Consider the following 25,523-nt stretch of genomic DNA (forward strand, 5'->3'; position numbering starts at 1 on the left):
GCTTTTTTTGCAATAAAATGATTTTTTCGAATTTAGAGAAATTATTTTCTACCTTTTAGTACAGCTTGTTACAAAAACATCTTTTTTAGTTTTTTTAAAACTATTATTTATTTAAAAGTATATAAAACTTACCAAATATTGTGCCGACAGCATTTTTAGTTGAATCACTAATTGCACCATTTGCTAGTGCATCCAAACATGCACTTAACGCACAAGCACAAGCCGATGTGCCAATTAAATATTCTAATATCATATTCCAACCAATCACGAATGCAATAAATTCACCTACTGTAACATATGAATACATGTACGCTGATCCAGTCGTATGTGGAACACGTACACCAAACTCTGCATAACATGCACCTGGAAATAAACACGTTCATCAACAGGGATTTATATTTTGATATAATTGAAATTGTAATTCTATGATATGTAATCGAAATGCATTAATTAATTATTGCTTGAGATTATAATTCTACACGTTCTTTACTATCAATTAAAATTGGTAGGACAAATGTTAATTATGATGCTACTAATTGGGTTACCTGCTGTGTCACATGAACTGCTTAACTGGCGCTAATTAGTCTAGTTAAGGATGTATGAGCAAGACAACAATGATCGATTTATAGGCTCAAAATTGTTTTAAAGGTAGACTTTTACTCAAAGAAGATGTGGTTAAAATTTCCACATAGATATCCATGCAAATTTTTAAGAAAAAAATTGAAAATCGATATAAGCAATGGCATAGAAAAGAAAAAAACCAAGTGTCTCCAGTCATACAAGGGATGTATGAGCTGGGTAGATTTAGGGTTGAAATTATTTTTATCTTATTTTCAATTTTGATGACTTTTGTTTTAACTACATGAAAGTAGACGAATATCGAAAGCTATATAATTCAACAAAATTTTCCATTTTCGATATTTTAAAAATTACGCCAGATATTGTATTATTGTATTATAAATTGTATTCTTACTTTTCGTCTTATATCGTCAAGCTATAGGTAATATAATTTATCATCAAATTGAAAATATATATTTTTTAAATTTGTATCCCCACTACAGTGCTCATACATCCTTAACAAGTTCAAATTTGTGAAATATAGAAATAATGGTCGTCAAATACGTGTGATATATACAGACGATTTGCATTTCATTGCAATAAAATATTTCGTGATGTTCATAGCGTCATGACACTTTGACAGAATGTGAACATATCAGTGGAGAAAATGATTTGCCCTCAAATAGTACGTTTTATATATAATACACAAGTAGTTTAAGTTTAAAACTCTTAAGATAGTACGAGCGCCAAGGCAAGTTTAGACTTGTGGTTGAAATTATTTGTACCTTATTTTCAACTTTGATGATAAATTTTGTTATAATATCATGAATGAAGACGAAAAATATGAATAAATTTTTCGATATATGACTTGATTTTCAAAATGTCGAAAGCTGAATAATAAAAAAAGAATGCAATTTTCGATATTTTGAAATTTACTCCAGATATCGAAAAATTTCATTCTTACTTTTCGTCATATATTGCCAAGTTATAACATAATTCACCATCAAAATTGAAAATATACATATTTTTTAAAATTGTGTCCCCACTACCGTGCTCATACATTCTTAATTAGTCGGACACAACGGTTTTTTGTTTTTTGTTGTTGTTTTGAATAATTTATTAAGGTTTTAACTTTAATTTAAACTAATGTTTTAACTAATGTTAAATATGCCTACATTTATTTATTTAAATAAGCGGGCAATCCCCCCTAAAATTTTCAGAATTGATTTAAACTGAGTCCAATTTCACATAAAAAAATCAAACCTTTTATCGAAATTTCAATGGCGCTCGTACAGCCTTAAAGGAAAACCCTTTACATTCTTAGTTTTTGTTGAGTATAATTTTAAATTTTGATTTCTCAACAATAATTTGCTTGTTTGTTTTCACTGCAGACCATAACTTTTACAACTATATAAATGATGGATTATTAAGATAAAGTTTTTCTTTCCTATGTGAATACATATAAACTTTGAATGAGTTTGAATGCTCTCTTTTACTTGTAGGTAGATGCTTATCATTTTATGTTAACGATTGCCTATGAAAGATAAATTAATTGATTCGAATGTTTTTGAATACCAACGCAACGATGGAATATACACTTGAATTGAAAATCAACTATTAGTAAATTGATTTTGTAATTATTCAACTGATATAAACCTGCAGACGGCAGTATTCTGAGTACTGACGCTAATTTAATAACGAATATATAGAAAGTAGTATTGTTTGAATTTATATTATATAGGATGACTACTATAGCTGATGGGGGTCACTGTAATAGCGTATTGTTTTCTTGTATGACTTCTACGAAATCAAAATGCCTTTCGAAAAAATTATCCAACAATGGCTATTAGTTTTTACCCGACTGTCAAGGAGTGGTTATGTTTACGCGCGTATCTTATCTTAATATATATATTTCTTGTGTGTGTGTGTATGTGACTGAACTCCTCGAAGACGGCTGGACCGATTTTGATGAAATTTTTTGTGTGAGTTCAAGGGGATTCGAGGATGATTTAGATTTACAATTTGGTCCAGTACAACTGTTTTTGAGGGCTTCGTACCAAAAAAATGAAATTTCATTAAATGGTGGGAGCGCATATAAATCATATCACATTATGTATACTATATGTACTATGTATTTTTAATAGTATTCAGGTATTGTCAATAGGCATTTATTAGAGCCATATGCGAGCGCAGCGAGCTCTACTATCAAAGGTCAGGCCAAAGGTCGAAGGTCAGGCCACTCCAATAAATAGGAGTTAAATTGGGGTTTAGCGGGATGGGTTTAGCGGACAGGCTAAACGTAGTATAGGTATTCATGAATTGGAGTTACGTTTTTACGGGACAACGTCCGTCGGGGCCGCTAGTATGTAACTATATATATTTGTTTCTGAATTTCTTTTTCATCTCGTACCTTCCAAACGGCTCGATAGATTTCGAAAGTTAAGGTATGGATATATTCGTCTTAAAAACCCAAATTTCGTCAGGCAGGTGCTTGGCTGACAATTTTGAATTTCGGTGGAGGTGACAGGTAAGTTATTCCGGATTACTATCGGTTGGACACCAAAGCTGATATTATATATGTTTGCTTTTAATATCTACTTATTGACTAGAAGATATCCAGTAGAATTTTTTGGTGCAGATCCCTAAATTTTTGAAAATAAAATACAATCCATTTTATTTGCTGATAATGTAACATTCTTTAGGTGAAACAATTTTTAACACCGGTTAAGTAGTGGACTCAAAAATGACGAATTATCATAATGGAAGTAATTCCAATCCCTGTAGGGGATGAATTTCGAAAAATATTTTCTTAAACGACACCTACGGTATCAAATCAATATTCACTCAAAATTTCAAACTGCTATCATTAGTGATTAAGGCTGGCAACCATTTTGCTTAAATGATTATTTTTAAATCAACTCAAACATATAGAAGTAGGTATTTTCGCGTTAAATTCGGTTCTGCTAACAATCAATATTATGCTTAACTTATATTAAATGTAATCAGGAGGCCTTAAAATTATCCACTGAAAACTCGCATTTTTTGGCTGGAAAACTTTTGCCTATTTAGTTTTACGGGGTACGTCATAGTTATTCGCGACAATTGTTCCGCATGATAATTAATCCTGTACGTACACGATCGTGACAGAGTTTTTTTAAAACCCAGTATAGGTGTGTGAGTACACACGTACGCACGTACGTACGCCCGCAGACATTTTTTTGTCGTCGATATCACGCGAACAAAAAATGATATCGAGGTCATTGAAGTGTCGATCAAAGCGCATAAGCAGAAATATGATCCTAAAAAGATTTCATTTCAACATTCGGTCGAGTCGTATCGAGCCAAACGACTTTTAAAAAAATTTTTTTTCCTGATCGATATGGCGCGAACAAAAAATGATATCGACTTCGTTGAGGTATCGAACGAAGCGTATTAACGGGAATATTATCTATTATCCGAAAAGAATTTCATAATATTCGGTCCAGTCTTTTCGATTAGGTCGAGTTTTTATTTTGTTTATATTTTTTTTATATGACTATTTATTATGTTGGGAAGTTATTTGTGTGGACCTCAAGGGTCGCACTAGATTCAACCCAGTGCTTGTTGTAAACATAGAACACTTCAGATGTGAGTTATCAAGACATGCCGATTCAAAACGTGCTAACTCAATCCAACTAAGTTGGATGTACGTAATGTTGTGGGTTTACGATGGTATACGGCGTTTATCCTGTGCTCTAAATCTGGCAAGTTACCTTTGATTATTACTGCCTGTATACCACATAACTTCTGCTGATTTTACGATTACAGCATGGGAACTGTAAATTAAAGACAGAAATTGGTTAATTTTTGAAAAGGTCTGTAAAATATTGAAATATAAAGCAAATAATTTTTATTGATAATTATCCAAGACGAAGATTTAGAGGTGACAATCTACTGAACTGTTAACAAAAACAACCTATAGAAGAGGGACATTTTTAAATGTTCGATGTATTGAGTATAAATTATCACTCCATAGAATAGAAATATTGAAAAGAATTTAATTGAATTTATTTCGGGCAGTAAGCAGGATGATGTTTAGTAGATCATATCTTCTATACTTCGCTTACAGTTCATATGATTAACTACAACGCCTATTATAGTTAAACGATCGTTTCTGATTTTCAATGAACATTTGATGAAAATATGTTGTACGTAGGCAGAATTCAATATTTCTATGCTTTTTCCAAGTAAGTACAAATGGCGTATATATTTTCAATTATTATGCTTATTGTTATGTGTGTAGGAGCTTTCATCGGGTGAAACAAATAAGAAGAATATTTATTATTGAAATATTAATAATGTATAAAAGCAAAAGAGTAGGTAGGGCTAGCGTAAAGATTAATTTTTTCAAAACTAACATTTAGTATAGTAGGTATATCTGTCATCGGATTATTGTAAGAATCGTTAGTTTTTCATAAATATTGCCAGATTTTAAACCGACGATATATTGTGAACGAACAATAAGATTTACAATCTAACGTTTTTGTTTTCGTAGAATTATAAACTAACAATAAAAAAACTTTTCCGAAACAAATTAATATGCACTAAAAAGAAAAAATATAACGATAATATAATAAAAGTCGGTGTCAGCCAAGGAAATAACTCAGCAGTTCAGACAGAACAGTTTGCTACCATAGCTTGGCTGACACCGACTCCAAAAATAACAATAATTTTAACTACATTATATTATCGTTGTTTTTTTACTTTTTAGTGCATATTAATTTGTTTTGGAAAAGTTTTTCTTTTGAAGTCGGTTTTTCTTTTTCTTTTTGTTTTTTTTTTATTTTATGAATCATCGTAATCGTTTGGCGTGGTATTGAGTTAGTCGCCCTCTTGTCGTGCATACTTAATGCAAATTTAAGACTATTATAGTTTCCTCATGGATATACCGTTGTCAGAACTGGACCAACATGAAATGGGACCACTCGGGAAGCATCAGCTTTTAAATAGATAAAGAATCATCAAAATTGGTTCACCCAGTCGAAAGTTCTGAGGTAACACACAGTAAAAAAACCAATACAGTCGAATGGATAAGCTCCTGCTTGTTTGTTTGAAGTCGGTTAAAAAGAGAATAAAATATAATCTATAAAGAGAATAAAATTCTTTGTAGAAAACTCCTTGTAAATTCTTAATAGGTACCATGCACTGTAAATGGGATAGTTATTAATTAGTTTTGATAATATTTAATTCGAAAATTTCTCCACAATTTCACAACTTTATAAATAGACATCAGCAAGTAATATTCTGCCCTGACATCTTTATCTGCATAAGGCCATTTTGACTCTTTTTCATTAGACACAGGATAGCCTGTTCATTAGACACAGAAAAGTTGATCCAATGCTGTAATAATTATTGTCTTCAATGGAATATTTGAGATTTAGAAACCAAAAAGCGCTTAAGAAAATGTCCACGGAACTGCAGGGTAAAGAGAGGAAAATATCCAAACAGCTAACGACGAAACATAAAATACACCAGTTATTTCTTAGTACGAGAAAAATGTGGAATATGACCACAGGTGTCTTGGAGTTAAGTATATTGTACTCCAACAAAGATATTGTACTCCAACAAAGATATTGTATACCTACAAAGCGAGTAGTATCCTCTAAATGTAATTTACTAAGTCAGAAAGGTGGTTATAGTGATAATAATAAAGCAGACTATACTCAAACGAAGGAGTGATGGAGTGTAATCAAACTGAAGCAATTGATTGACAAGGACAATTTTGCCAGGCTGAGCACAATGATTTGAAACTCCTGAAGAGTAATTCGTGTATACAAATTAGAAAACGAAAAATGGATCATCCTAAAAGGAATATCAAAACCCGCCCAAAAAGAAAATCGAAATTTCTACTTTGTCACACAAAAATATATTTTAAATATAACACAAATTGAATAATATATAAATTTTAACTAATATACGAAGGAGAAAGGGCAGCTTCATTTCCTACTCTTCCACAATTTACAGCTAATAGATTTGGTAAACGATGTTCGTACAGAGTTCTTTCAACTGTTCGAATATCATTGAACCGTTCAGATGGTTGTGATAAATTATTCGTAGGCAAATCACAAAAACGATTTAGTATTGGATAATTAAACTGTTTTAAATAGTATTTATAAATCAAGAAATTTAATAGCCATCCACAAATTACAAAAGTTAATAATTGTATTATTAATATGATAAATTCACAAAAAATGTGCAAAAAATATTTTTGATCATAGATTGGCATTTGTTGTCTGCTTATATCCATCTGATTTATGTCAAAATTATTTGATTCAAACCGTTCTGCAACGGCATTTCCAAAGAATCTAAAACAATAATATTAATTATGATTCCAATTAATTTCAGTTTATATAATTTATCCTAATTTTTCTTACTTAATTTGAAACGTTGTCATTTTGTAATATTTTAATTTGTGATTCAACCCCTAACCAATTTTTAATTGTAAATACCCTGTTGAAAACTATTGCAACAAATTTTTTAATATTTTTTGACAGTTAACTTTTTAAAGCCTACTTTAATCATTTTTTTTACTAAAGACATTTTTTATTTACTATTTGAAGGTGCACTTAGTTATAGTACGATTTTGCTATAATTTTGTATGAAAACACTGCTTCCTGGATGTAGTTAAAGTGGGAAGTGCATCCTTAGGCATGCTCCTAGAGGCTGCGTCAATGATGACTATACCTTACCTGTCTTTTAGAATCACAAGAGAGTTTTTTTTTTTATGAACTTAACGTGCAAATCAACGGAATGAGGGATTGGTGGGAATAATACGGTTGATCTATTTAAAATTTTTTTTTAACGCCAATGATGACTATACCTATCTTTTAGAATCACAAGAGAGTTTTTCTTTCAATAGACTTTGACGTAATGAGGGATTGGCGGGAATAATACGGTGTACATATTTTGAACTTTTTTTTTTAACCCATCAGCACTCGCGTTATGAGCATTTTGCTCACGCTCGATTTAAAATATAAATAACTTATATTTTTCAAATGGTATAAATGGTTCAAACTTTTTCTTTCTTCATATAATTTTATCTATTTTCGAATTACCTATGAATTTTCTCATCCTATCTACAGTTTTTTAAATATATTATTTTCAAGTCCTTCATAAACTGTGAGAATTTCTCTCATCACAGATTCGTGTACTTTGTTTTTTTAAGTCGTATTCAGCAAATTAAAAACACTTGTGATAGATATATGGTGCAATTATTAATTTTGTTTCTTTTATTTATGAGGAAAATAGTGAAAATGAATTGAATTATTTAGATTATTTCTCTGCTCTAATTTCACTCTCAAGCATCATTCAATAATCATGTATCTAAACAAACTATTTTATATTTGTAAAAAATTTCAAAGGAATTGTATTTCCGAGAAAAGTCAGAAATATTCACTCATATAGCTGTGTTGGTAGTTGAAAATTTTACTACGGGTAATGTATACGTGTGCACTTTCCATGCTATAATGGAAATGAAAATAATAAGCGAACTACGTGTAATTTATATTTTCATGAAGTTACTTTCGAGATATTAGAATGGAAAGAATTTTAAAGTAAATTTTTTATTTTGTCCTATGATGGTACCACTGTGTATTTGGACGAATTTGAATTTTTATTTCTAAGTTTCATCAAAACTACAATTGTTTTTGCTTCTGATTATACGAACAATTTGCTCACTCATTGGGAATTTTTTCTAAAATTTAAAATTACTATTTTTACTACATTTTTTTTGTAAAGGTCATCGTTGTAAAAATAATTGAAGTGTATAATTACATGGATAAAGAATCACCCTTTCGATTTGATAAAAAAAAAATCCTTTTATCACTTGACTGATTCAGGCTATCTATGTAGTAAGCCATTAATTAGTGAACTATAGTGATTAAAAGTAATTTAAACGAGTAAATTAATACCTATCATATACGTATAGTCTAGAAGCTGATGCGCATTTTGATGTAAAAAACCAAAAAGTTTGCTAGTTGGTAATTTGATAGTTAATGATAAAATGAGAAATTTGTTTCCCACACATTTTGTTGGTAACCTAGTTGTTTTCGAGATATTGAGCTTACTGTAGAGGATTAGGTTAGGTTAGGTTAAGTTATATTGGCTGTCCATAAGACACACTTAGAGACTATTGAGGCCAATGTGATACCATATATGTGCTATACCACCTTTCCGCTGATAATTTCATTTACCAGTTCCTCAATTCAGAGGCTGAGTGCACCTCCATCATGCATATACCATACACTACACCAGTCCCTCACAACTATCAATTAAATTAATTATGTTGCGACGGTGGTAATCGAAACCGCTACCCCAAGCATATCGCGGACGGAATTGGTTACGCCTTAACCAACTGGGCTAATAGGACTACTGTAGAGGGTTGTTTTTGTGGGTATCATTTAGTCAGACCAGCAGAGAAAAATTTCAATTTTACCCTTTTTTTTGGGTGTAGAGGAAACATAAGTGACATCTTATCTCCAAGTAACAAATAATCAACTAACGCAAGGTTAGGATAATTACACAAGAACGCATTTCAGCTTCTAGACTATTATCGTATTTTATATTTAAAATACTACAAGCAGTCATGCCCTTTTTAATTTAATCTAACTGTTGAACTTTATATGAACTGTGTTCAAAACTTTGTGTTGTATATTCAAGGGATTTAAATATTGTTGGCTTTATTCATTGTTTATAATGGTGTGGGGGACGATGGGGTAGATGTATAGATACTGTCATATATTTTAGGATATAGCACGTAAAAAAATCCATGAACCCTAACTTTCTAGCGCGTGGTAAATAAGCTCCCGAGTCGATGTGGAGCATTTTCTCTCATACGACATATATGTGACAGAGTTGCCATTTTCGAGATAGGGGAAAAAGGGGGGAAATAAAATAAGTAAAAATTGAAGTTCCCTAACGACCCCCTTCCCTTCTCGATTAATATCAATCAAACCATGTTACCCTTTTTCGTGCGTTTGGGACGAGGGAGAGGGGCAAAATTTTTGCCTGCAGTATTTAACGTTTGGCGATCCATGGGGAGCTTTCTTGGTAAAGGACAAAAATTTAACTCAATTTTTACTAATTTTATTTCCCCCTCTATCTCGAAAATGGCCTCTCTGCCATATATATGTCCTGTGAGAGAAAATGGTGCACATCGACTTAGAAGTTTATTTACCACGTGGCAGAAGTTTAGGGTTCATGGATCTTTTAACCTGCTATATCCTGGAATAATACTATTTGTTTATTTCAATTCAATTATTTTTATAATTGAATATCTTTGTCCGTTTTAGAATTATCAATACAGATATTTTTTGTTTTCCATATAAACTACCATTGAAAACATTCCTGCACAATCGAAATGAAACGATCTGATTATCTTAGTGATTTAATTTTTTTCAAACTTAGCAAACAATTGAATAAACTGAAAAATGTACTCCTTTATAAAATATATAAATACTGCACATAAACATAATATAGAAATAGGAAGAAAGTTTTCTTACAAGGTCTGCTACGTCGTCAAGTGCTCATTGCTTTGCACTAGATTTTCAAGAAAATCATTTTCCAACGCAAATACAAAACGTTTAAATCCAGTTTTTTATTGAAGTTGAAAAGAAATATAAAAAAAGTTTACCACAACTTAAGACTTTCAAGACATTAAGCTTTCACTTTTAGAATACTTATAAGCACATAGATTTACGGATTGTACTCATATAATGCATCTGCCTGACTCCACACGCCTGGAACCTGAGGACTGGAGTTATTAAAGAAATTCGGCTTTAAATGGAGTTGGAATGAAATTCGGCTGAAGTCATTAAAGAAATTTTTTAAATATTAAAAAAAAAAATTGACACTTAAATAAAGAGACCAAAATTGTTTCGGCGCTATCCATATTTCGAATAGTTTGTATTATACATTTTTTCCTTTTTCCTTAGGGAAATCACTTTTCTCTTTTACTCTCAATTATTTATGTAAATATTAAACTTAAACAATAATTAATGAAGTCCGTGAAAGGACTTCGTTTTAAAATTGCATCTTCTGTTTTTCGCATTTCTTTGTAACTTTTGTAACTTTATATTTTACAATTAATTCACATACCTGAAAATATACTTGCAACTGCTGCAATAATAAAACTAACAACAACACCTGGCCCCGCAACATTTCTTGCTACCATACCAGCTACTAAATACATTCCAGTCCCAACACAACTACCCACACCCAACGACGTTAAATCTAAGGTGGTTAAACATTTCTGTAAAAAAAAAAAAATAAATCAGGCACCAAAATTAATTCGAAATATTATTGAGTCAACAGATTTCTATCGGCAATAATAGTCTAAGAGACGATAAGGTCGATCTTCACCTTTCTGATAACCAGATGTGATTTATTTTAAATGAAATTTTATTGATTGATAAACACGACTATGACATGTTGTTTATCGTAAAGTGTTTATAGTTATTTTTAGTTAATTAAATTTTCGTTAATTATTTACAGTTAAATTTTCAACGGTTTTTTTGCAAGCCTACATCATTATTTTTGTAATTAAATTATCTTGCTTCTGATTGGTTAATAAATCTATTCGTAATCTATAAGATTCGATAGTTTTTCGCAAAGATAAACGTTTTTAAAATTTGGGTAAAATTTAGTGTGTAAAAAATTATCATTAATTTGTTCTTTTGTTGAGTAACATTTTAACAGTGCCATATCAATAGTACTATACCACTATTTAACTACTGATTGAATTTTTTAGCAGGAATACTGTATACGATTATACAGTAATACATAAATTTTATATCAATTAAAAATATTCGCCTCTAAAGTTAATAAAGTGATGCAAAACCAACGCAAAAATTAAACCAAATTTGGTGAAATTCAAGAATACAAAAGGTGTTACAAAAATTCGCAGTGGACTACGCATTATCGCATTATTCTATATCCAAAACAAGCAAATATGTACTGTAATTTTTTTTCGATTTCGGCTTAGCTCAGCCGTAATCGAATTTTTTGGAAAATAGGTAATTTCATAAGTCTTAAGTCTATCAAGTTATTCCAAGTTATTCAACTCAGCAGAACCCTCACGTATTAGATGCATGTCTTAAAACAATTAAAATGTCTTTAAAATTTTAAATCCCAGTAAATTTGAAAATGGGGGCATATTAAATTAAACTTCCATACGAAGTTGCTTAACATCTAAGGATTCCTTTTACGTACAGAATATGGTACAATATAACCAGCCATGTATTTTTATCACACTCTGTACATTGTTTTTCCCCTCAGACATGTTATGTAGGTCAACGCAATTACACAATTTGCATATATTTTTCGAAATAACGGAATAAATAAAGTATAGTGAATTTTCCATCTTCCTACGAATTTTGCAAATTTTTTATGCATAACGTATTCTGATAAGGGATCTGTGTCCCACATAGTTTCCATTTCCAAATATATTTTCCGCTTTAATTTTCAAAAAATTTGCTAGCATCATATTCGCAATGATTTTTTCGAAGTTTTCATGTATTCAACAAATAACCATTCTACGTCTTACTACCGATTAAATCTGATGACCGACATTATTGAAACTATTAAGGTAGTACCTCATTTCAATTTTGATGGTGAATCTTGTAATAACTTGATGAATGTAGACGAAAAATAAGAATACATTTTTCGATATCTGCCTTGGTTTTCGAAATATCGAAAGCTAAATAATGAAACAAAATTTTTAATTTTCGATATTTTGAAAATTACTCCAGATATCGAAAAATTTTATATTCTTACTTTTCGTCTTATATTGCCAAGTTATAACATAATTCACCATCAAAATTAAAAACATATATTTTTGTAAATTGTGTCCCCACCACCATGTATATACATCTCCGATTAGTCGGAACAACGGTTTTTTTGTTTTCAATTATTTATTAAGGTTTTAACTTTAAATTAAATAGTTGTTTTAATTTTCAAATACTAGTTTTGGAGAAATCTATGTAAAAATATAATCCATCTACCGTTTTTCCATAAGATTAATTAAATTCCTTAAAATTTTCAGAATTGCTTAAAACTTTTTCTTTAGTCCAACTTCATATAAAAGAAATCCTTTTATCCAAAATTTTTTTTAAAATTAATCCCCTTCAGGAATCACAATAAAATATTTAGCTAGATTTATAAAATTATTTTTAATTATAGCTAGACCAGTTTCGATTGTTTTGGTAATTTATTTTGATTTTAATTTTAAGGGGTTAATTAATGCTACTGAAGAGGATTGCCAAAGTAGTCGAAATCGGTTTAGCTAAATCATAATTATTGTTTAAATCTAGCAAAATATTTTTATTGTGAAAGCGGGTATACTTTCACAAGATGCAACCTTTTTCGTGTTATTCTTTATTTCCTCTACATATTACTTCTTTGCTTAGTAAAAAAAATATCAACGATATAAACGTATAAATATATGATTTAAAAGCAAATTATTCATATTATATATAGATTTATACATTTCTATTTCATGACATGAATTTCCATTTAGATGGTAATAAGATTCGATCAAATTGGAAAAAGTAATTTGTGAAAAAAATAAAACGTAAAATTATATTATATGGGAAATATAAGAAAAAATATAATAATCATGAACTTATTTAAACAAATAGAAAGAAACGAATAAAATTATACAGAAGCCGGGACTGTTCTTACCTTCTTCTTGAAGCAGATAAATATAAATTTTGATTATAGGTACTACATTGTCCTCTATACAAAGGAAGATTTGCTTAGGTATGTACCGATTTTTAAGACATCGACAAAAATATAATTTGAACCACCAAAAAATCCAAAGCTTCTCCAACGGCTAGTTTTTGCATTAAAATGAATTGCATTAATATTTTGAATAAAAATTTTTTAACGGAGGTGAGTTTTTAAGATATATTAAAATCATATAAAAGTATTTTGTAATGTCTGCTACAAAATTGCTTTTAGACATGCATGAATAAATCCTTGAATGCCTTAAGTAAATCTTCCGATTTTAACTCGACCATTCACGGCTTGCAGTTTCAGAAGCATATTTCTCCCTCCATAAAGTATTCACCTATTTTCAGATAAAATTGCATTCAGATTGCATATCTCAAAGGGAACCAAACTGTTATAATTTGTCTTTTAATGTTTGTGGCATACTAATTTTATATAACATTTGCCGATACAATTTTGAAGTATGAATAATGTAAACGAACAAATAATATTTGCAGCTTCCCTTGCATAAATTGTTTCTGAAATAATTATACCCATAAATATATAAATATAATAGAAAAATTATTCAATTTTTATGAAAGGATATAATCTGTTTTCTATATCTTCCGTAAAACATAGCCATTTCCCTTCAAATCAAACTTGACTATAATACATATCGTATTATTGAATTCATTGATTACAATCAATCGGTAAATGTTTACTTTCGTTTATTGCATGTAAATTTGAAATTATGTTTTTGACAGGGGCGGATTTATCATCTTTGACAGTCGGGGAAATTGTATTAACCAAATGATTGTTTTACCTTTGTGTAGGAACGTAATATAGATGTACATAAAATTATCTCATTAGTTTAATTTCCCCAAATCAAATTCTGCCTTGTATATCAACAAGATATTGCAAAAATAAAAAAAGATAAAGTGCTGATTTTTTGGCGTACGTTTTTGAAATAAAAATGGTTTCAAATTCGTGAATGACCAAATAGACCGAAAGATTGTGCCATATTTGCTAACCTTATTTTCTCGCAACCGCTGCAAATGGGTACACGAAAAATATGTGTTGATTAGAATGATGAAAAATTTCTGACTTTTCGGCATGTGTAACTGTTTTTGTTTCTCAAGTCTTTAATCTCTCTTGGTCAATCGCAAAATTTATGCAAAGTTTTTTGTGAGCCTCATGTTATTCGCCTTGATATTAAAGGATTTTTTTATTTGAACTTGTGTGATAGGAAATGCTTATATCGATGCAATAATTACATCTGTCTTTTCTCATTTGAGCGTGTAAAGAAGTTAAAAATTGTTATTCAAATCGGTTTTATTTCTTATGAAGGTAAGTTTGGTATAAAAAAACTATTCTTGCAAATGGCAACCGAGTTTTTCTTTTTTATTCTACCATATAAGCTAGAAAGAAAGTCGTGTAAAATCAAATTAGTTTTGAAAAAAAAGTAAAAGGTGCGAAATTTTTGAAAAATAAAAGTATTTAATTTTCTTTTCACAATATTTAAAAAGACAAATTTGAAGTACGGTGAAGCTCTTACATTTCTTTATTGCTAAAGGACCCCACAAGATTAGATAGGAAAATTGCTTTCTGTGTAACTTTTTCAAATTATCCCTAAAAAATGTTTAATCGGGTAGTTATCGAGCTACGGGTGACACATATATTAAAGTTAGTATATGAATACTGTCTTAACAATGATACATCGTACAGCATACCAACTACTAACAAGCCAACACAGCCATTGAACAAGTATGCATGACTATGCTCGGCACTCAGCAGTGAGTGTTACACTCATACATACCACACACGGTAGTCATATACTTAACTATAATATATGTGTAACTTTGATCGGCGGTAGTTCGAAAACTATCCGATAAAATTTCTGTGGCCGTGAAGGTTTTTGATCAAAATAATCCGAAGAACATTTTAGGGTCGATTTGCAAAAGTTTCACAAGAAGCCATTTTCTATCTTATCTACACTTTTGTTTTATAAACTTTCAAACCTTCAAAAGTGGATCGGAATTTTTACTTCTAAAAAGGGGTAAACGAAAATAACATTTGATTTGCAAAACAAGTCAACATTTCAAAGAAAGCAGTAAACATGCACAAATAAATTACAAAGTTTACGTCGAATAAAAAAAATGAAAAACTTGCAAACGAAAAAGTTATGGAAAAACGTGTTAACATGTATAGACGTGAAAGTCGTTTGTATCAAATTATTTGATATAAACTGCCATATCCGTTATATCAAAATAATATTATATGGCATTTGCTTTGCCTTATAATAATACGTGATCGAATATATTTTGTTCACTAAACAGAACAAAGTGTTTATCACTGTATCTCCATATTGCATAACATATTTTATTATTTACTTAACATTCTAATATTGGTAAACTAAGTGAAATCGGCAAGTTTAAAACAGTCTTAAAAAATATGCCACGCAAAATCTTGAAAAATTCGATACTGAGTAGTCTTGAGATATTATTCGATATTCATAATTGAATTGCTCATAACTCGCCAACTTTATTCTAAAAACGATCGAGTATTATCTATTACTCGATGGATTGACAAAAAAAACATATTTCGACTTAAAAAACAATTCATTTTCAGAGCTTTTCCTGCTTGTAAAATCAAGTTTTTTCGTTTTTTTTTCGATTCCGATTTCCGATTAAAATTGTATTAAATTTTATGTTTTTCCGGTAATTCATGAAAAATAGCATAATTTAAAAAAAATCTATATTAGTGACAAAGGCTTAGTTTTCTATTTTTAGTTTTTTTAATAAATCCAAATATATGTCGTACTACGTTTCTAGTCTATTCATCACATCTTTGGATCAAGCATTGTACTTTATATTTTTGTAACAATTTTTTTTTTGTATAATAACTATTTATTTCTTTATTTTTAACCCCCGAATAAAAAAGGGGTGTTATAAATTTGACCGCTATGTGTGTGTGTCTGTGTGTTTGCTTGTCTGTGGCATCGTAGCGCCTGAACGGATGAACCGATTTTAATTTTTATGGTTTCATTTGAAAGGTAATTTAACGGAGAGTGTTCTAAGCTATGTTTCAAGTGCGAATTATGGGTTTTGAATATATAAATAATTACTATGGAAATGAGGTAATTTAAAACAATAATTCAAAAGAACAAAGTCAACTCAAATATATCAATTTCAATTAAAATATTTCCAAAAATTTGTCCCAAAAAATGATAGCTCTCTAAGTATCCTTTTCATCTACTTTGATGTCCTTGACCATCACTTTGATATTGATTTAAGAAGGAGTGTTATAAGTTTAAAGTGTTTAACAAGGAATAAATTGGTCGAAGGTTTTTTAAATTTTGTAATTTTTGTATAATGTTGTTGGAAAGAATTAGCCTGAGTTGGCCGAGCCTGTAATGGTGTCGAACTAGTGCGAGTTTTTTGGTCTTCTACCTTAAGTATGTGATTATTGTTAATTGTTAATTTTTCATTATTTTATAGCTATATATTGATAATCCAACTAATGATGATCCATGAATTTAAAAGAATGAAGACAGAATTTAGAATAAAAAACTGAAAGTTTCCGCGAAATTTTCTAGAATCGAAATATAGATTTTTGTCTATCCTCCAAAGAGTAAATTAATTACAAAAATAAAAATTGAAAAAAGGTTAATAAAGTATTTTATAAAACCTTTTCATTCACATGTACATATTACCAAAAAATTTATAAAACACAAATAAAAACTTATAAGCTCAGATTTTATAAAAGAAAAGTAAAGTATAGCATCGTTCTGGAAATGGGAATACAAAATTTACTATGTTGGCTAGGTTTCAACTTGGTGATAAAGATTGGAGTAAGGAAAAAATTTAATTTCATGTTCTCTTGCAATATTTTATACCGACATGAGTGAATGTGTTTATATCGAAGTTTTTTTGATCGTCAATATTTTATCGACATATGTTTGACACAATTTTCATAACATATTAAAAATATAAACATAGTGGGTAAACAAAACTTACGTTGTTAAAAAGTATTTTAAGTGAACCCACAGAAAAAGTAGGTATATTGCAGGAATTCATAGCTCAGGAAGTCTGTGGCTTAGCTGGCAGAGGCTCTGTGGAAAGATAGACTATTTCCTATGTTTTTTAATTCGCAGAATCGATTTTTAATGGTTTTAGATTCAACATATTTAACAATTTTCCGAGGATTTAACAAGAAACATAGGCAAAAATCCATACCTCGAGTAAAATTTCCACATGGTCAAACGGATTGACTTCGTTTTAGCTAAGGGAACTGCATACTCATGGGACATATGCTGGTTCCTTCCTGACAAAAAGCAACTTTTACCTGTACAATTTTTTTCCTAGACTTTTTTTGGCATCTGATATCAGTTATTTCAAGGTTAAAAAGTTTATCCAAAGAAAATTTTTAACAAAAAAATTGTCAAAATAATAATTTCCCTTACAGATTTTTAGTCAATTTGCTAAGGCAAGGAATCGAAATCTGTGATAGAAATATTTTAATAAAATATGTTAAATAAAAGCTTGTAAAAATAGGAAGTTCCATTAAAAAAAAAAAGTTGATTATCGTTTGAAACGGAATTATTTTTCATTTTCTCTAAAAATAAGAAGATCAGCATTTTGCGGTTTTTTCGATATTCCAAATCGTTTTTAAAAAATCAATCTGTTTATAATATAAGGACATTCTTATTGGCAACTTCAACAGATTCATTGGAAACTAAACTTTTGACACACTTGATATAATGTTTTTTCAAACAATACATTTTTTTATACAATCGAAAATTATTCGAAAATCATAACTTTTCATTAAATATTTATTAAAAAATGAACTTGTGTGACATAAAATCGTTGTGACTTATTTGAAGGAAAAATGGAAGTAAATAAAATATTCATTGCCATTGAAATAATTGCATATGATAAAATATGATATATTGTACGTAAAAATGGAGTTAAACTAGCGAGTGGGTCTGGTGTGATCCTTGAGGAACTAATAATGTCCCAGCATAATAAAAAAGTTATTAAAAAAATTTGTATTTTTCGAATTTTTTTTTGAAAACGACTCGATTGAATGTTATGAAATTCTGTTGATATCATATTGCCGTTAATACGCTTCGATCGATACCTCAACGAAATCGATATATTTTTTTCCCATATGATATCGATCAAGGAAAAAAATGACCACGAATGTACGTATACACACACACACACACACATATATATACTTCTTCTCCAATAACTTTCTATACTGGGAAGTTAATAAACTTTCCTTTATCAAAACAATATCAAGTTTAACTTACCGTTAACTTTTGTTTTCCACCTGGCGGCGATTGTGGTCGTTGGTGTGGTTGTGTTTCTTGTAACATATCAACATTTTTAGTTCGAATTAATTTACCGAATAATTGTAAACCGTCACGCCGTAACTGTTCACGATCACCACTAAACATTCCCAGCTTCATTTTTAAAAATATATAACGATCAGGACACTATCTGTAACGGAAAAAAATAAATATTATTAACGTTACGTAACAAAAAAAAAAAAGGGAAGAAAATTATGAATAAAAAACTCATGTTAAGGATATTTTTGATTAAAATTGCTGTGATTATGTAAATTTTAGAATGTGGATTTTTAATGAGAATATCCAAACGAAAATTTCGAGGAAAACCCCTCGAAGATATATATTTTCTGTAAAGAACAATTTTCAGAAAAACCAAAAATATGTAAGAAAATTGCAATGCATTTATGGGAATATATTTTTTGAAATTTTACATGATTTGAAACAAATTTTTACATATTAATTTGTACTCTCAATTGACTCTCTTATTATACCATGTATATGAAATATACCAAGATATACTAAGTTTAGTCCAAAGTGTGTGACGCTTAAAATTATGATGCTATGAACAAAATTTTTGTATATTGGTTCATAAAATTACCTAATAATCCATTTCCGGTTGTCTGTCTGTCTTTCCACTGTCTGTCGTCTGTCCGTCTGTCATCACGATAACTCAAAAACGACAAGGGATATCAAGCTGATTTTTATAGCGTGCTTAGAACGTTCAAATTGAGGTCGAGTTCGTAAATGAGCAACATAGGTCAATTGGGTCTTGGGTCCGTAGGACCCACCTTATATATCGTTAAAGATAAAACAAAATTTTAAACGTAAAAAATGTTCCATATAAAAAAAATTTTACCAGTTTACTGTGAGAGAGCAAATTAGGCGCAAATTGTATAGTATGTATTATTTGGGAATATCAGTTATATATGTGTGACATTTATGCATTTGTAATGTGACAGAGTAATCAGCACTGTCTATACATGGTATTTCAACAATTAACTCAGTCAATTGTTTGTTTTCACTTATTACTTTTGTTTTTCAAACTCTACACATATAGTCATTTTGGTAGATATTTTTATTTTCAAAACAAACCACACAAATGAAAACAATTTTCTAAATATTGTTTTCATAAAATTACCATAAACAGAGAGGGAAAATTACATCAACATGAGAATGCTGTGTAGAATTAAATTGTAAAGGATAGAGATAGGCATTTTACAAGTGTATTAAACAAACACTTGATTTATCAAAGAGATATTATTTTATTTATCAGAGCTTTCATATAAAGAAAATAACATTATTAATGTTCGCGTTATATATACAAGGTTTTCAAAAATTATCGGAACCACCGCTGATCTCTGTTCACTCAACTTCTTTTGTTATAAAAGATCTTCGGATTAAATTTCGTTGGTTTAAAAAACAATATCATTTATGGTTTTACAGATCTCGTGATCAGTCAGTCAGTCAGTATTTCGCTCATATACAGGATGTTAGTTACTCGATGGACATAGCTTAAGAACGTATTTTTTGGACAATTTTAAGTCGAAAGTGCTATATATAATTTTGTCTAAAACCCAATAGCTAAGGAGTTATGGGCACTATTAAATTAAACGAATAAAAAATTACAGATATTGTGGAGTGAAGTAATTTATTGTTTTATTAATTAAAAGTTTTGAATTGCTAACACAAATGTAATTACAGATGCTCGTTAAGAGCGGATTTTTGAAAATTTCATTCCTAAGGTCATTTAAAAGGGACAGAACGTTTGTAAGAAAAGATTAACATAAGTTTTTTTTTATCAAATAAATTAGGACTCTGCAATAAAAAAATTAAAACCCATGAAATTGTGAACGAAAGTGGGCATAAGTAAATGTAAGGTAAGTGAAGGCTATAATGCGGTACCCTTAGTGGAAATTCAAGAATACTCTAGCCAATGTCGAATTTACAGTATTTTGTAAAACTTTTTTACAGTATTTAGTAAGCGAAAATTAGTATTTTGGTAAATTTGTTTGCAAAAATCAGTCTGATACTCCATAATTTCCTTGATTAAAGAGAGATCTTTTCTACTAAAAAAATCAATTTTTAGTTATAAATAATATAAGTACAAAAAATAAAATACCAATTTTAACGTGTTATTTATAGCACAACAATATAAAATTAAAATATAAAATACTTTGAAATTTTCCACAATTCCTTATTAGGTTGTATAAACTTCGTTCGTTCGGTTGTATAAAATTGTCGACCTCTTATTGGCGGGCTCTACCCCCTTTTTTGGAATAGTTGGGGGTTTTAATAGATTTCAAAAAAACTATGTAAGAAATAAAAAAAATTTATTCTAGCTGATGGAAATTTAATGGTGGGAATTTTTTTTTTAGACTTTCGAACTTCAAAATTTATCAAGATATGCCAATATTAAAATGATGGATTTTTTGCTCATTCCACACAAGTCGAGCTAGCGAACATTTATTTTGCCAAAGCGGTTTATCTACGCACCATTTTCAATCACCTTGTATAGGTTCACGTATGACATGTACGAGTAAAAGCACATAAAAGTAATTTTTGATTAACAATTACATCAGAAAATAACATCTCTCATTCCAAACGAATGACAAGTGTACTTCTTGTATTTTTTTTATTTATAAATAAACTTTCGATTTTATTATCCCAGTTTCCTCTTTGCCTCTCATTGACTTCCTGTTTTGATTGAAAAATAAATTCAAATCATTATATAGATATATGCCAAAGGTTCAAATTCAGTAGAAATATGTTGGGTTGAGTTATATTGACTTGAATTCGTAGTGTAGCGTTGGTATTCGATAGTTCTAGATTTACGCGCGGTGGTTTACCTTTCTATACATTTATTACCGATTTCATTATAAGATGATTTCATACAACAACCGTAATATGAGCAAACGGTTAGATCGGATTAGAAAAATCGACCAAGTGTGTGTTGAAAGCATATTTACAAGGGTTAAGCCAAGGGATGGAATGGAATACACTTTTTTTTTAATCTTTAAATTATACTATATTTGCAACAGACAATAATCATAATATGGTGCAAATTTTGATATTAAATCTCGCTTGAGAGATTATATTTTCTGATGAATTGAAGAACCTTGTCTAAACTTTCAGGATAGTCACTTAGGATCTCTGCTTTGTCATTTGATAAATTGGTTATTATTTTTGCATTCGAATTTTTTTTTCAAATAGCACTGAAAAAAATCTCAAAGTCTTCTATTCGTTATACAATGTATATACATTAAGGTATACTAAGTTTAGTCCCAAGTCTGTAACGCTTAAAAATATTGATGCAACGATCAAAATTTTGGAATATATCCGTCCGTCCGACAACACGATAACTCAAAAACGAAAAAAGATAACAAGCTGATTTGTGTGCCTGCCCAGGACGTAAAAATTGGTCTTGGGTCAATGTAACCGTTAGAGATGTAAAAATGTAAAAAAGTTTAAATGTAAAAAATATTTCTTATAGAAAAATTAACAACTTTTGTTTGAAACATTTTTTCTGTTTTTTAACATTACTGTTTACCCGTGAGGCTGCTAATTAGGCGCAAATTATATGTATAGTATACGTATTGAGTTCAAATAGGAATACCTTTCATTTTAACCGCTAAGCGGGGATTTTTGCTGTCCAGCTTAGTTCGTACATGGATCAATTTAGTAACTGGTGGCATAAATTACAAGCTCTCCTTGTTTATAAAAACTAATAATTACAAAAACTTAAAAAAAAATAAATATATACTTATGTACGAATAACATAATAAAAATGATAGGATAAACTTTTAACTTTTACTTCTATAGAATATTTTTTTGTGAAATTCTATATTTCATTCATTTTCTACCCATCCAATTCAACCTCAATCATCGTATATGTATTTATCTACTATATTAATATTATGTGTTTGATATATGAATGTGCTGTTTCATTGATAAAATCATCCGTCCTAATAGTCTAGTCAAATTGTTGAAATATAGAAATACCAGTCGTAAAAATACGTGTGATAGCTATCGTTGGATTCGGAATGATGTTAATGAAAAATGTATCGGAAACGTTTTCCAGCACATAAAAAATTATAAACAATTAAATGAAAAGAAAAAGATATTTCGTTTTTCGCCAATATTTCATAAAAAGATTTTTGAAAAGAAGAGAGAATTTCCAATAAAAACTCCGACTTCCGAAAGTCTATCTCCAATATTTATAATTTTAATTTAAAGCTGAAAATAGGTCATTCTGTGTCATTCAAACAAATTAATTTAAAGTCATTAAATATTAATTTAAAAATTTGAGAAATTATGGTGTATTCTAAACCATCCATGGGCAAACGTGGCCGAAGAAAGCCACTCAGACTTCTGTAACTAACATAAGAGTAAGACCGTGATACCCTAACCAGTGTCAACCAATAATACGAGTAAGACAGAGAGAAAACATTTTTTTTTACCTATCTCATTATTATTAGAGAAACTGAGATAGGTAGAAGAGCCGTATATACCTGTCTCGCTTCCTCCTCTATGAGCAATGCGGGCTTGCATAAAGAGACACACAACAAACTTTATGGCACGCAATAAACTCATAACAATGGTGGCTTTGATTTAAAATAACTCGCCCACGCTTGTTCTAAACACTTTAAAGAATTAATTTATTACCGTTGGAAATTTATCTTAAGGAGATATGCAAGGATTGCATAATACTAGAGATTTCCTTTCACAAAAAATTCCAAGGTCATCGGGCTTTTATTATTATTTTGATCGTTCAAAGTTGACTGAAAAAATGATAAATCATATATTTTTGTAGTTTCTTGGCATTATAAAGCTAAAAATTACACATTATTTGACTACATAATCAAATCATATATGTAATACTAAAGGTATATGGGCAGTTGGTACGGGAAAGAATGTCCAAACTTTACGGTGTCGACAATATTTGTTTTCTCTCTCGTTCGAGACATTTTATCTATACTGCGCATGCTTGAGAATTCTCTAAAATATGGTAACCATGGTTACCATTTAAAAATTTTAAATAGTGCGCACGAAAAATGCGCAGAGCTGACAAATGCGATCGGAAGAGTGAGAGAACGATACACTATCTGTTTCACTTAGTCCGAACGCCTTCCACTTATAGGAACTGCCCATATACCTTTAGTATTACATATATGAATCAAATACGTTAATTTTTCAACAAGTTAGATAGTTAGATTTTCTTTATTATCAAAATTTTTTTGAATTTTCGTTTTCATTGAAAACTAAAAAAATTGTTTAACTAATTGGCTTAAAATTTGTTGGGTTCGAGGATCCCTTCTTATATTTATACTTAACAAGATCACGTTAAGAGATGAGTTAAAAAAATTATTATAAACAAAGTTTTTATGAGCTGAAAATCGCTTTCGGCACATTTTTCTAGACATATCGAGCTATCACACGTATTTTTACGACTTTAATTTCTATATTTCACCAATTTGAACTTGTCGACTAGACTTTAACACTTGTGATTCTACACATTTAAACATCCATACTTATATCTATCACTGTTCATCATTTGTTTTCCTAGTACAAATACAACCTTTGTTATTATTATTGTATTTATATCATTCACCCATATACATACTTCGAAAGCGAAAGCTTGAATTAAACTGATATAGGTTTATAGATAAAATGATGTAGATATGTAATGACTGATTGAACAAAAATGAACATGAAAAAAAATGGTCATAGTGTCCGAAAAATTCCCTGCTGCGTTTTTTCAAACCGATAGCTTGAATATGATGTTATTATGCTTATTATTAGGACAAGCCTGGATGGATTCAATATTAGGTCTTGTATCAGGGGTACTTTTGAAGTTTGACTGTTACGCTTTTATCAGATGAATGGAAGTGCAACTGATGTTGAAAATAAAGCAATGAAGTACTCTTGTGATTTTTTCTCTAGGCGCTTAGTTTTTGAAATAAAAATTCTTGAAAAATTAAAAATGCAATATTCGATTTTTAGAAAAATGTGTTATTTTTTCAATCTTTGAGGGAATTTGCTGAGCTAACGCAGCTTCTGCGCTACGAATTTTTTAACAAATGGATCTCCCGCTGGATGGACCTTCGGCGCATTTACTCTGACACTATTCCATACTATCATATCAGCAGAGAACACAAATATGAAATAGTAACAAATAAGATTCATTAGCTTTGGCCTAAGCAAGGGCTGAAAAATCATGACTTGATCTATTAGCCTCGATAAATACATGGGCAAGGGTTGTCAAACGAACAAATGAATTATTGATGAAACCAATGCTTGACCGACCTTGATTGTATTGTCAACCTTGCCCACTAAGGTACGATTTTTTCAAAACAATAATTTGAAAAAGTTAATGCATTTCATGCACTCCAAGTCCAAAGCTAATTGAGTTAAAAGAAACATATTACGAATTTTTCATTTCTGTGTAACGCTTGCATCCAAATGAAAATAAAATGAAAGCATATTTTTATTGACTATCAATTTGGGTTCATTTTTTATGAAAACAAGTGGACAAAAACCATAATATCGTTTATATTATTTTACTGAATATGTTGATAGGTATATGTATGATAGCTATATCTATTATTCTCTTTTATTTACTATATACAAAATGAACAAATTCATGGATACAAAACTTGCACAAAAGAGCTTTCAAACCATAAATATATATATATTTTAAATCAAAAGTTAATTTTATCTTTAAATGAAACTTTTCAGTTTTTGTCAGTTTGTGTATTGATACGTTTTTGACATGCATTGTTTCTGAATACATGAATGAATGAGTGACCCATATGACTACAGATAGAAGAATAAGAACACTTTTGTACAGAATTTCCACCAAAACTTGTTG

General features: G+C 29.8%; 1 protein-coding gene across 1 annotated transcript in view; it reads right to left on the minus strand.

The window, feature by feature from the left end:
* Positions 1–18,781, minus strand: part of LOC123292736 (cationic amino acid transporter 2) — a 36,258-nt gene extending 17,477 nt beyond the window's left edge. The window contains exons 1-3 of the mRNA XM_044873449.1: positions 18,617–18,781; positions 10,693–10,846; positions 133–363 (exon numbers count right to left, since the gene is read on the minus strand). Coding sequence (XP_044729384.1) covers positions 133–363; positions 10,693–10,846; positions 18,617–18,775 — 544 coding nt within the window. The 5' untranslated portion in view covers positions 18,776–18,781. The remainder of the gene's footprint in view (positions 1–132; positions 364–10,692; positions 10,847–18,616) is intronic.
* Positions 18,782–25,523: the final 6,742 nt, after the last annotated feature.

This window comes from Chrysoperla carnea, chromosome 2, assembly GCF_905475395.1.
Source record: "Chrysoperla carnea chromosome 2, inChrCarn1.1, whole genome shotgun sequence".
NCBI classification, from domain to species: Eukaryota; Metazoa; Arthropoda; class Insecta; order Neuroptera; family Chrysopidae; genus Chrysoperla; species Chrysoperla carnea.